At 36.7% G+C, this 13,517-nt stretch overlaps 1 protein-coding gene across 2 annotated transcripts in view; it reads left to right on the top strand.

Annotated features, from left to right (window-relative positions):
• The window catches only part of ddx23 (DEAD (Asp-Glu-Ala-Asp) box polypeptide 23), a 51,362-nt gene that overhangs the window by 15,638 nt on the left and 22,207 nt on the right, over positions 1-13,517 (top strand). Inside the window, exons 7-9 of one of the 2 annotated variants that reach the window (XM_053643116.1) lie at positions 2,065-2,178; positions 3,410-3,543; positions 11,319-11,431. In XM_053643116.1, coding sequence (XP_053499091.1) covers positions 2,065-2,178; positions 3,410-3,543; positions 11,319-11,431 — 361 coding nt within the window. The remainder of the gene's footprint in view (positions 1-2,064; positions 2,179-3,409; positions 3,544-11,318; positions 11,432-13,517) is intronic. The other variant, XM_053643117.1, reaches the window with a different exon arrangement.

The raw sequence follows: 13,517 nt of genomic DNA, 5'->3' as shown, positions 1-13,517 counted from the left end.
ACTGGCGCCCCTCATGGTGGTGTACATAGCCCACTTCTTTATATTCTCTATACAAATGACTGTCAGAGTCCAGTCACCACCACTCATTACTTTAAATATGCAGATGATACTGCCATTCTTGCATTGCTTAATAAGGACAATGATTCTTTTTTGGACTATCAACGCTCCATAGCACATTTTAGTACATGGTATGATGATAAATTTCTCCACCTTAATATCACGAAGACTAAGGAACTGGTTTTTCGCTCTTCCAAAACACTGACCCATCCTTCCAGTATTGTCATTAAAGGAGAGATGGTTGAAAGGCTTGGAGCATTTCAGATATCTGGGCATTACATTGGATAAACATCTCAACTTCAGTCAGAACACTCTAGGTATTTACAAGCGCTGTCAACAGAGACTTAGTTATTTGTAAATTTAAATATCTGTCTGTTCAGCCTAGTCTGCTTCTTCTTCTGTATCGAAGTATTATTGAGCCGGTTCATTTTCTAGCTCATTTTTTGGGAAATCTCTTCTGATTGGCTACCTGCCACCGTGCTTAGTGAAGTTACGTGTTCTTCATGAGAGACGTGACTTCTTCAACGTACATTCTTCATTTCAGTCTTTTTAAAAATATATTTGTTGATTAGTTTTTGATTGATACCCTTGCAACATACTACATAATGTATTTATAATATATGTAAATACCGGGTATCTTTACCAGGTGTTAATAGACAGGAAGAGTTCTACCAGCTTACTAGCTAGCCTTTGCATTCTTGGGATGTTAATAGATCGTAATCCGTCCATCCAACACTATAATCCAGCAATGACCTAAAAAGAGCCATCACTGGAGCTTGTGAAGAAGGCAAAACTTCCCCATGTGCAGTATATTACAGCAATTAATTATAGTTAAAGCACAACTTATTTGATTGTTGTGGGTGAGGTGTAGGACACCTTGTACATGGGATAGAAAGCATAATAATGAAATATAATTGACAAATCTTATTTACAAGGTAGCAATATGACTTGTAACCAAATCTTTCTCTAAAATGAGTATTTCATTCCCTTGAAGCAATGTTGTAGTCAGTGGCTTCAAGTCACAACAGTAAAGTCACAACCCTCTATTACTAAGCCAATGATTTATCTGAGTGCTCCCAATGAATTATGGAGTCCTACTATATGAATATAATCATCTTACTAGATATTGTTTATAGATATGATGATATCAGTTGGATGGATTGCTATCTATCAACATCCCAAGAATGCAAATGTTTGCTATTAAACTGCTTGAACACATACTGTCTAACACTTGGTATAGATACCCTACATTACATATGTTATATTATTAAATGTAGGATGTTGCAAGGGTATCAATCGAAAGCTATCAACAACAAAAAAAAGACTCATGAAGTGTTCATTAAGTGTCAGCACTTGAAGCAGTCAATAGCGTGCTTGGTTTTGCCACCATAAGCATGCCCCTGGTCCCCCTAGAGCAGGGGTGGGCAATCTTATCCGGAAAGGGCCAGTGTGGGTGCAGGTTTTCGTGCCAATCAAGCATTAACAAATCTCACACAATCTTCAGTTTGCACTTCTTGTTGTGCTCTCTCTTTCCCCATCATTATATGCAATCCTTCCGATGCTTGTTTTACATTTCCTAAGTAAAATTTCTGTTCAACTCGATTCTTGAAATTCATTTTGGCCATCCTTACTTTTGTTCTAAATTCCTTCTCAGTCTTTAACTCTCATAGTATCTCCCTGAATAAAAGCAAACTTCTTTTCATTAAGACATTCCTTCAACTCTTTGGTTAACCATGAGTTATTATTAGAATAAACCCTTAATGCCTTTACAGGTATTATTGTATCTTCAGAGTAGTGTATGTATGATGTGATAACATCTGTGAGTTCATGAACATCTTTACTTGAATCAAAGAACACCTGCTAGTCTGTTGTCTCAAAGCAAAATTTAAGTTCTTCCATGCTTTCTTCTGACCACTGCTGTATATTCCATAAAGCAGCTTTCTCCCTTTTAATTTTCTGTATATATTTTGGCAATAGATTAATAAAATTATAATCTAATTTTCCTAGGGCAGGTCTCGACACTGCTTTATAGGCATCCAAAATATTCCCAAGATATGTGTCGAAAGTGTCGGGCATGTGATATATTGCTGAAGAGCTGGAAGATGTGCAGAATTATCAAAGGTATTAAAGTCCCCAAGAATAAATACCAGCTGGTACACAGACATCTCCAAAGCGTCATTGAAACATTTTGTAATTTTATCAGCTTTTTTTAAAAATTTTATCCCACATATGGGATAGCTGATGTTTGGTGTTTTCTCAGTCCTGGCTCCAGAAGCTTTTTTTTAAAAAAAGAAAAATTTTATTATTTATTATAAATCTGTCCATCAAACATATTTGTGTATTGATTATTTTTTCTTAGATAAGAATCTTCTCCCCCTGACTAGTTCTTGTGAATAATATGCTATTGTATTTTCAGATCATGCACCGCTATCAATAACTTATGATGGATATCTCCCCTAAAGCTTAAATACTTTTGATACTTTCAAAGTATAAATATAATCTATAAAAAATAATTTGGGAAAAAAACAAAAATAACTTTGATAAAAAAAAAAAAGTGCACAGACAGCCGGGCACACCAAATGACGTGGGTAAACACTGAAAGACAGAAATGTAAATGATTTTGACTCCCTTCTATGTCCATAAAATATTTAATAATATATAATAATAATTATAATAACAATAGGAATTTGCTAAATTTTTCATCAGCTGAGGCATTTGTTTATGGCTTATGGCTGTGCACAGACCAGTCCATCCTTTGTTTATATGGTGGCAATTCTTTTGTTTTAATTTAAGGATTAGTATTATTTGTCTTAATTTATGGTTTGTGTTGGTTCACTTCCTTTTCATATTCTTTAATTAATGTCAATAACATAGAACAGCTGGTTTTCACAAAACTTTCTTGATGGTATTCTTAATCCCAATCTAGTGAACTTGCATGTAGATATGTTTTTGATGGACTCCAAAGAACTTTTATAATTTGCTCTGGATACGGCTATCTGTTAAATTCTGTAAATGTAATAAAAAATAAGCAATTTAAACGCATCATTATAATATATATATATATATATATATATATATATATATATATATATATATATATATATATATATATATATAATATAAAAAAGTGCAGTAATGCACTATGCAGATTATGTTTTGATCAAGTCATGGTTAACATTAGTTAGTCTACTCATATCAGGAAGAAATGAATGTTTTTCCAAATTTATGGGGAGTTTCATGAACACCACCATTTATTTATTTTTTTGATGAGGCCTGTTGAGACATGGAAGTTCTCACTGGTGTATCTGTGGTCACCCTTGTAATATGTTGATTTTTTTATTACGTTGTACAGAGGATCCCCAGGAGAGGGAGCGGCGTGAACGCAGGGAGCGGATGGAGAGAGAGAGCAATGGAAACGAAGATGATGAGAGTCGGCAAAAGATAAGGGAGGAGAAGGACAAGGGCAAAGAACTTCAGGCCATCAAAGTGAGGTTCTTCTCAAATAATAAAGAAATAAAAGCTGCAAGCTATACCTGTTACTTGAAAGGTATAACAGTGAAACATGTTGTGTATATATTAATTAGATATTGCAGTTCCTGCAGAAAATGTAGGTGTGTTGCACCGCAAATCAGTGTTAGCCGATTGTTACACAGACACACGTGTGTGCACACACACATACGTCATAATTTTTCACCTGTTACATAATGTTGCATTTACCCTGGGCTAATTTGTCCCTTTTCACTGTCCATATTTTTTTTAGACAGAAAAACGAATTTTTTATTATGAAGAGAAGAACTAAGTTGTACCTAATTCCCCATCCATATTGCTGGTATGAAAGAGAAGCAGGAAGCATTGTGTAGGTTAACGACAGTAGGGAAATAATGCTTAGCTAATGACATGAAGCCACACAATCAATTTGATCTCTAATATATATAGTTTCAGCCAGAATTGTCTGGTTTAGGATCGTTTAAAAAAGGTGGAGTGGAATTGATTAGAGAAGGGGTCTTCAATCTTATCCAGACTGGGCTGGTGTGGCTGCAGGTTTTCATTCCAGTCAAATAGGAGGTACACTTGATAACTGATTGGAGACCAGAATTTACTGATTAAACAAGTGGAATGAAGTGTGGCTCTTGCTTGGTTAGAATGAAAACCTGCAGCCACACAAACTCTTTGTGGAGACTCCTGTATTAGAGGAAAATAGATGCATTTACAGACACTTGAAATAGTAAAACTACACCCCAAAATATTCACCAAATTGCATAGCTAATATCATGGTTCATTTCAAGAGGCCCACGTGATCAATTTGATGATTGAGAGGGAATTGTTTGACTTGCGATCATGTAAAAGACCTAAGCGGAGGTAATGAGACAGTGAAAATTTTAATTTAACAGGCAGCTCAGCTACATATTTATAATTGTAATTCCAATATATAATCTTCATAAAATCATCTCCAATATTTCCCTTTATCTCAAGGGGTTACAATGAGTGTTTTTGACCTAATATATACGTACATAATACATCTCGCCAGCACTACTACTCATTAATCAGGTTACCAAGCTAAAAATGTCAATAGATAGTGAAAAGATGAAACACACACCTTGTTTTTGACTTTTTACTCTTGCCATTATGAAGGTATAATATTAGTCATGCCCCAATATGACACTATTGTGTCATACAGTATTGTCATACATTAGTCATGCACCAGTATTGTGCTAAAATGTTACTGCATGGATGGTAAACTGAAGTAACTTAGCTGTAGTTCACTGCCTGCTGTCACTCAGCTGTGAACTAGATTCATGTGCAATTTCACAAGCATAAATTTTAATTGTTTTACAATGATTATCAAAAAGATGATGAATTAAAAAATACATAAATAAAAGAGAAACTGACAGTCCTCAGGGTTTATTTCTCATATTTAACAAAAACAAAAAGAGTGACATCCATTATTGTTAAACTAAATGGTAAATTTTTTTTTAAAAGAATCAATGAAATTCTATTTAACTAGATGAATGATTTAATTAGGAGGAATAACTATACGTTTTTTGCACAAGTATTTCATTGTGTGCTTGTTAAAAGATTAAACAGCCAGCATAAAAAAATGACTGGGTGACTGAATGACTGAAAAGAACAAGTGTTTTGTAGGTGAACAGATGAATATTTCCAAAACCTGTAAACTAGCAAACTTCTCAGTGTCAGTCCGGACATGGTAGAGTTGGTTTTGGGGACTGTAAATGCAGAAAATCAGTTGGAATAATAATAATTTTAAAAATTGGAGAACTATTAGTGTGGTGTTCTTATAACACTGAAATGAACTTTAAGGTAAAATGAAACCTAACTGCACCTGAATTTGTATTGTAGTAAATGGGCTCGAAACATGAAAAATATATTTCAAAACGATTAGATATTTAGAGATTTTAGAAAGGGCCAGTAGCTAAATGCTTTAAAGCCCAAATAGCTTGCACAAGCACACCTTGTAAATATAAGTCAGATAATCTGTGAAAGTTTTGTGGATGTAGGTTAAAACCCCTAGGAGGAGTTAATCTAAAATGTAACTGGAATAATAAAACTGAATGACAAAAGTTGTGAATGAACTTTGTTGGCTTGACATAACTTGGTAAACTTGCTAAATGTATTAAACCAGGGGTATCCAATCTTATCCGAAGGGCCGGTGGTGGTGCAGGTTTTCATTTCAAGTAATCAGAAGCCAGACCTGAGTCTATTGAAAGCCAAGCTCAACTGATTAAACTCTTGGAATCAGGTGTGGCTCCTGCTTTATTGGAAGGAAAGCCTGCACCCACACCAGCCCTTTTTTGTTGTCACTGATTTCAAAATTGTATTAAAAAAAAATGTAATCTTAGACGTATAAATGTTAAAAGTCTAAAAGTTTATAATATGTAAAGGGTAAAATGATAAAAATGTTGAAAGATGTTTAATGGTTGTAAATGCTAAAATGCAGCTCTGATATTCCATCTGGTTGCTAAGTGGGTTATGCTAGGGTGTTGCCACTTGGTTGCTATGACCAGTTACACATGTAAAGGTTAAAAGGCTATGGTATAACATTTTTAATGGTTAAATGTTGCTAGTAAATATAAGTTGGCTGGTATGGTGTTGCTAAGTGACTGCTATGGAAACCCAGTTGGTTGCTAGGGTGGTGCTAGGTGGTTGGTGGGCTGACCCCGTTGGTTGATGATAGGGTATTGTTAGGCTATTCCAGTTGGTTTCTAGGTGTTAAGTGGTGGCTAGGCTAACCCAACTGGTGGTTAGGGTGATGCTATGTCATTACTATGCGAACCATTTTGGTTGGTAGAGGGTTGCTATGCTATGCCAACTGTTTGCTAGGGTATTGCTAGCAGGCTGTTGTAAGTTCTCCTGTGGTAGCTATGGTGTTTCTATGTGGTTTCAATATGATCTCAGTTGGTTGCAAAGTTGTAGCTAGTTGTTGTTAACGAAAATCTATGGTTGTAACTACCATCCCAAGTTGACAGTACAAAGAAATATCCCATCAGCTGTTTGAATAGCTTGCCAATGAGCATCTGTCACTCCCCAATCACACAAACTCGTGTCCAATATCTGATCACTCATTCCTGTTGCCAGCTTACGTTTCCATTTGAGATCAAGACATTTCTCCATTCTTTAATTATTATTTTTTTTGGTCAGTGCATTGAACTCTCACCATTTTTACATTCATTCTGATATGTCGCCTAAATGCCTTTTTATTTTCATTTGTCTTAAGGTGCTCAACAAATACACTTAGGCTCTGCGCTTAAGCCTTTCTATGGTAGGGAAAACCCGGCAAGTGGTTGCTATAGTGTTTCTATGTTTCCATATGATCTCCGTTGGTTGTAAGGTTGTAGCTAGTAACTGCTAAGGAAAATCAGATGGTTGCGATCACTAGTTGGGCCAGTTAACAGCCTAAAAGGTTGAAAAGCTAATAAGTGAAATATTTTGTCATAGTTGAAGTAAGAGTAAATTTAATTAAAAAAAGAAAATAAAAAAAGAAAAATGTAAAGCAAACACAAAAATACATATTATATACCAAAGGTCTTCACAGTGATTTAAGAATGTTTGGGAATAATTTTTTATGGGTGGCTGGACAGATAAAAAAGGGAAATACAGTTAAATTGCATTAAAATGATGCATCTGTAGTTCTGTACAATAGTGTATAAGAGTGAATGATGAAAGTATAGTAGTAATTTATAGGCATAGTGGTATTTATACATGAGTGAATAGACAGAGGATTATTTTTGAGGATAAATGCCTGTCTGTGTCAAAGTGCAGGCCTGGACACCTGTGCTGTCTGTGTAAGACCAGCCCTGCCCTAACATTCTGGAAATCTTAACTGAAAATGGTCAGTTTGTGTATTATTATTGGCTGCATATTACAAAATTCTTACAAAAGGGTGAGTGTTGTAACCATAAACAACTGCTCAAAGATAAAATATCCACCAAATTGTTTACCTAATTACATTGTTTGTATAAAAAGACTTTGCTGATCGGTATGATGCAAAAATGTGTAGATTAAGTGAGAACTGTTTGATTTATGGCTGTTCAAAATCTCTTTCAATCCAACATAAGAAGAAGAAAAAGAATATGAAGAAAAAGCAGTAGAACATGATTAAGAAGAACAGAATGTTTTCCCCAATCTTTGCAGATGTCCTCGGAACCTTATTCTGAACATGTCTTTCATGTTTGGTTCAAATGCATATCTCCAATCATGACATAACATTGATTATCTTGTTACAGTGGCACCTGTCAAGTGGTGGGATATATTAGGCAGCAAGTGAACAGTCAGTTCTTGAAGTTAATGTGTTGGAAGCTGGAAAAATGGGCATGCATAAGGATCTGAGCCACTTTGACAAGGGCCAAATTGTGATGGCTAAACAGGTCAGAGCATCTCAAATGGCAGGTCTTATGGGGTGTTCCCAGTATGCACTGGTTAGTACCTACCAAAATTGGTCCACGGAAGGACAACTGGTGAACCAGTGACGGGGTCATAGGCGCCCAAGGCTCCTTGATGCACGTTGGGAATGAAGGCTAGCCTGTTTGATCCAATCCCACAGAAGAGCTACTGTAGCACAAGTTGGTTGCTAAAAAAGTTCATTCTGGCTATGGGTGAAAGGAGTCAGCAACACGGAGTGCATTGCAGCTTGCTGCATATGGTGGCTTGGTCTGATGAATTATGTTTTCTTTTACATCATGTAGACAGCCAGGTGTGTGTGCAGTTTTTTTTTTTTTTTTACCTGGGGAAGAGATGGCACCAGGATGCATTACGGGAAGAAGGCAAGCCGGCGCAGGCAGTGTTATGTCCTGAGCAATGTTCTGCTGGGAAACCTTGGGTCCTGGTATTCATGTGAATGTTACTTTGAAACTTACCATCTACCCTAAACACTGTTGCAGATCAAATACACTTCATGGCAATGTTATTTCCTAATGGCAGTTGCTTCGTTCAGCAGGATAATGCATCCTGCCACACTGCAAAAATTGTCCAGATTTGGTTTGAAGAACATGAGAGTTCAAGCTGTTGACTTGGCATCCAAATTCCCCACATCTCAATCTGATCAAACATCTTTGGGATGTCTATGACTCAAAAGGTCAGAGCAGATTTGTCGGCATAATGGGGGCCTATAGATTTGTGCCAAAAGTATTGAACGTAACTTTTCAAGAAACGAACAATGAGAAGGGGAAAAAAACACACTGAAATTGAAAACGGTGAACTTGATGGCAAATATTTAACATGGTCTTCAAATAAACAGCATTCTTGAACAGTTTTCTAAGCTTCATTTTGGCTAATCATGGTTTATGAGTTTCATTTGTGAAAACTTTTAGTTTACGTTCGCCATGCTGGCATAAATCTTACAAGTGAGACTTCTGTGATCGGACCCCTGATAATAATAAAAACAGTTATAACAATTATAAATTATGTAACAGTATACATATGAGATGCACCGATACTAAATTTCTCAGATAACCGATTATTCAGAGTGATATCGGCTGATAACGGATACGATAGTCCTGCCTTTTATGCCTTCTTTTAAATTAATAATAATTAATTCCACAATTCTGAAGGAAATGCAAATAAAAACTTTTTTCTCTCCATTTCAACAAGTTGTTTCACAGTAACTGGTCTCATAAACAGAAAATGCATTTCTCAAATTAACAATACACATTAACTAAATCTGAAGATTAAAGTAAGATTTTTTTTAACTTATTGAATGTTTTCTTTATATATATATATATATATATATATATATATATATATATATATATATATATATATATATATATATATACACACACATTATTTTTATATATATTTATTTATTTATATATTTATATTTATTTTTATATATAATATAATATAATATAATATACTATACACACATATATACATACATACACATACACACTGCATCCGGAAAGTATTCACAGCGCTTCACTTTTCCCACATTTTGTTATGTTACAGCCTTATTCCAAAATGGATTAAATTCATTATTTTCCTCAAAATTCTACAAACAATACCCCATAAAGACAACATCAAAGAAGTTTGTTTGAAATCTTTGCAAATTTATTAAAAATAAAAAACAAAAAAAGCACATTTATATAAGTATTCACAGCCTTTGCTCAATACTTTGTCGAAGCACCTTTTGCACCAATTACAGCCTCAAGTCTTTTTGAGTATGATGCTACAAGCTTGGCACACCAATTTTTGGGCAGTTTCTCCCATTCTTCTTTGCAGGACCTCTCAAGCTCCATCAGATTGGATGGGGAGCGTCGGTGCACAGCAGTTTTCAGATCTTTCCAGAGATGTTCAATCAGGTTCAAGCCTGGGCTCTGGCTGGGCCACTCAAGGACATTCACAGAGTTGTCCTGTAGCCACTCCTTTGTTGTGCTTAGGGTCGTTGCCCTGTTGGAAGATAAACGTTCACCCCAGTCTGAGGTCCAGAGCGCTCTGGAGCAGGTTTTCATCAAGCATGTCTCTGTACATTGCTGCATTCATCTTTCCCTCAATCCTGACTAGTCTCCCAGTTCCTGCCGCTGAAAAACATCCCCACAGCATGATGCTGCCACCATTATGCTTCACTGTAGGGATGGTATTGGCCAGGTGATGAGTGGTGCCTGGTTTCCTCCAGACATGACGCTTGCCATTCAGGCCAAAGAGTTCAATCTTTGTTCAATTTTTCGTCTGAGTGTCCTTCAAGTGCCTTTTTGCAAACTCCAGGCAGGCTGTCATGTGCCTTTTACTGAGGAGTGGCTTCCGTCTGGCCACTCTACCATACAGGCCTGATTGGTGGAGTTCTGCAGAGATGGTTTGTTCTTCTGGAAGGTTCTCCTCTCTCCACAGAGACACGCTGGAGCTCTGTCAGAGTGACCATCGGGTTTTTGGTCACCTCCCTGACTGAGGCCCTTCGCCCCCGATCGCTCAGTTTGGCTGGGCGGCCAGCTCTAGGAAGAGTCCTGCTGATTCCAGACTTCTTCCATTTCTGGATGATGGAGGCCACTGTGCTCATTGGGACCTTCAATGCTGCAGAAATGTTTCTGTACCCTTCCCCAGATCTCCTCCTGTCTCAGAGGTCTCCAGACAATTCCTTGGACTTCATGGCTTGGTTTGTGCTCTGACATGCATTTGTCAACTGTGGGACCTTATATAGACAGGTGTGTGCCTTTCCAAATCATGTCCAATCAACTGAATTTACCACAGGTGGAGTCCAGTCAAGTTGTAGAAACATCTCAAGGATGATCAGTGGAAACAGGATGCACCTGAGCTCAATTTTGAGTGTCATGGCAAAGGCTGTGAATACTTATGTAAATGTGCTTTTTTTGTTTTTTATTTTTAATAAATTTGCAAAGATTTCAGACAAACTTCTTTCATGTTGTCATTATGGGGTATTGTTTGTAGAATTTTGAGGAAAATAATGAATTTAATCCATTTTGGAATAAGGCTGTAACATAACAAAATGTGGGAAAAGTGAAGCGCTGTGAATACTTTCCAGATGCACTATACATATATATAATGTGTGTCTGTCTGTCTGTCTCTCTCTCTCTCTCTCTCTCTCTATATATATATATATATATATATATATATATATATGAGAGAGAGACATATAGATAGACGGTATGAGATATACGTCGGTGCATCTCTAATATTAATAGATTAATATGTAAAAATGTAGATCTGAAAGCAAGAAATTAATTTTACTTGCACATGATGCTTTATAGTGGATTTTTTTATTCTATTTTATATTGATCCTGTTTCTTTCACAGGAGCGTTATCTAGGTGGAATGAAGAAACGGCGTCGCACAAGGCACCTCAATGATCGGAAGTTTGTGTTCGAGTGGGATGCTTCTGAGGACACATCAATTGATTATAACCCGTTGTGAGTATCAGAAAGATAATCTAATCAGTCTGTGTACCTTCAGTGTCATGTAGAGTTATTTGCAAAGTAATTTCAAAATTTAGGTGAGCATAAATATGGAGGTTAATTACTTTTGATTTTATATTTAGTTATGATACTTTCAGTTGCATCTCTACCACATACCTTTGCACTTTTTAATCTAATAGGGTATATTGGGGAGAGACACATAATATAGTGATTTTTTTCTCAAGGCGCCGATGACATAAGCCAATTTTCCATTGAAATGACCCAGAACAATTGATCCCAGGAACTTTTTTCAAGGGACCATTTGGTTCCTCCAGACCTTTGTCTTCGTTTCCATCGCGGTCTAAATTACCGTGAAGATTAGGCAAATTAGTCTAGTGACATATGACTGTGTGTAACAAGCCCTTGGTGAGTATATTAAGCCTCGAAGTATGCTACAGTCAAAGTGATTATTGACAAAAAGTAAGCTGATTTTAATGATGTAATAATGTAACATTATTGCTCAGCTCATAAAAACACGTAGCCGGCTGTGATCGGAACACAAACCTTTGAACAGTAACGAGTTCGCTGCAACTAAGCTGGTGGTCTAGTGGTTAGGATTTGGCGCTCCCACGCTGCGACTCGGGTTTGATTCCCGGTCACGGAACGAATTTGATTTTTTTTTAACCTTTGGATAAAAGTTCGTGTTTTAAAAACGGATAGTCTATTTTCTGAAATCTGATAACAACACTGCACCAACAAGAAGCATGGAGGAGATTGAAGCTGTGCTGCTGTTGATTGTGATGTATTGCTTTGCTGAAGCAGTAATTGAGAAAATGCTGGAAACGACACGGGCAGTGGTAGTAAAGCGAATTCAGAATGCTCGTAATGCTAGACTTGAAGTAAGCAATTGGATTTTATCTGCTATTGTTGTGATGACTGAGATGAACGCGTACGCACGAGCTTCTCTCTGCACTGTTTTCCTGTGTGAACAACGCCCATCCCGCTTAACCGACTTGATATTTTTAAGTATTCTTTTTCGTTGCGGGTCGCCGTTTCCAGTTCCTGCTGTATTTAGTCTTTGGCATAAATACTTAAGACCTGAACCTCGTCATTGGTCCATCGGTCGTATTTTTTAAGAAACTCCATTTTGTTGATTTGAATCGCAGTAAACAACTGTTACTGTACGCACCGCAACAGACTTTTTTTTAAAATGGTGGTTGGGGGGGGAAAAAAAAAAAAAAGAATTGCTGCGTGTACTCAACCAATCAGCATGTTCAGCACACAAGTCCCACTCACCAAAGTTCCTGGCTTTTGAAAAAGTATCACCTCTTGAGTAGGGACTTTGCGAGGGCTAAATATTTTACCCAGAACTTAGTTTAGACGCTGGTCCCTGCGGCGGAAACACACAGAGTACCTCCAAAAGTCCCTAGTTTCTGGGAAAGTTCCTGTGGTGGAAAAGCGGCAATAGTGAGTTTCGGTCACATATCACAATGTGGGTCTATGAGTATGTCAGATGACCACTCCCTCCTTTTACATCGGGGCACCAGCTAAATAATTTCACCTTAACAGTATGTTAACAATCCAAATTGTTCAATAAATTAGATTCTAATTTTCTATATTTCTGCATACATTTGACCTAAAACATCAGATTTTCATAAGTCCTAAAAGTAGATCAAGTGAACCCAATTAAACAAATGAAACACAAAAATTTTACTTGTCATTTATTTATTGAGAAAAATAATCCAATATTGCATATCTGTGAGTAGCAAAAGTATGGCAACCTTGGCTTTCAGTAACTGGTGTTGAGCCCCTTGTGCAGCAATGACTGCAACTAAACATTTCCTTTAACTGTTGATCAGTCCTGCACATTGGCTTGGAGAAATTTTAGCCTGTTCCTCAGTATAGAACAGCTTCAACTCTGGGATATTGGTGGGTTTCCACAACATTTCTATTGGATTAAGGACAAGACTTGTTCATTCCAAAACATTAACTTTATTCTTTAACCATTTTTGGTAGAACGGCTTGTGTGCTTAGGGTCGTTGTCTTGCTACATTGCCCACTTTCTCTTGAGATTCAGTTCACGGACATATATCCTGACATT

The sequence above is a fragment of the Ictalurus furcatus genome, chromosome 15, assembly GCF_023375685.1.
Source record: "Ictalurus furcatus strain D&B chromosome 15, Billie_1.0, whole genome shotgun sequence".
NCBI classification, from domain to species: domain Eukaryota; kingdom Metazoa; phylum Chordata; class Actinopteri; order Siluriformes; family Ictaluridae; genus Ictalurus; species Ictalurus furcatus.
Note: the sequence above shows the minus strand (reverse complement) of the source record. Positions and strands in the feature narration are given on the sequence as shown.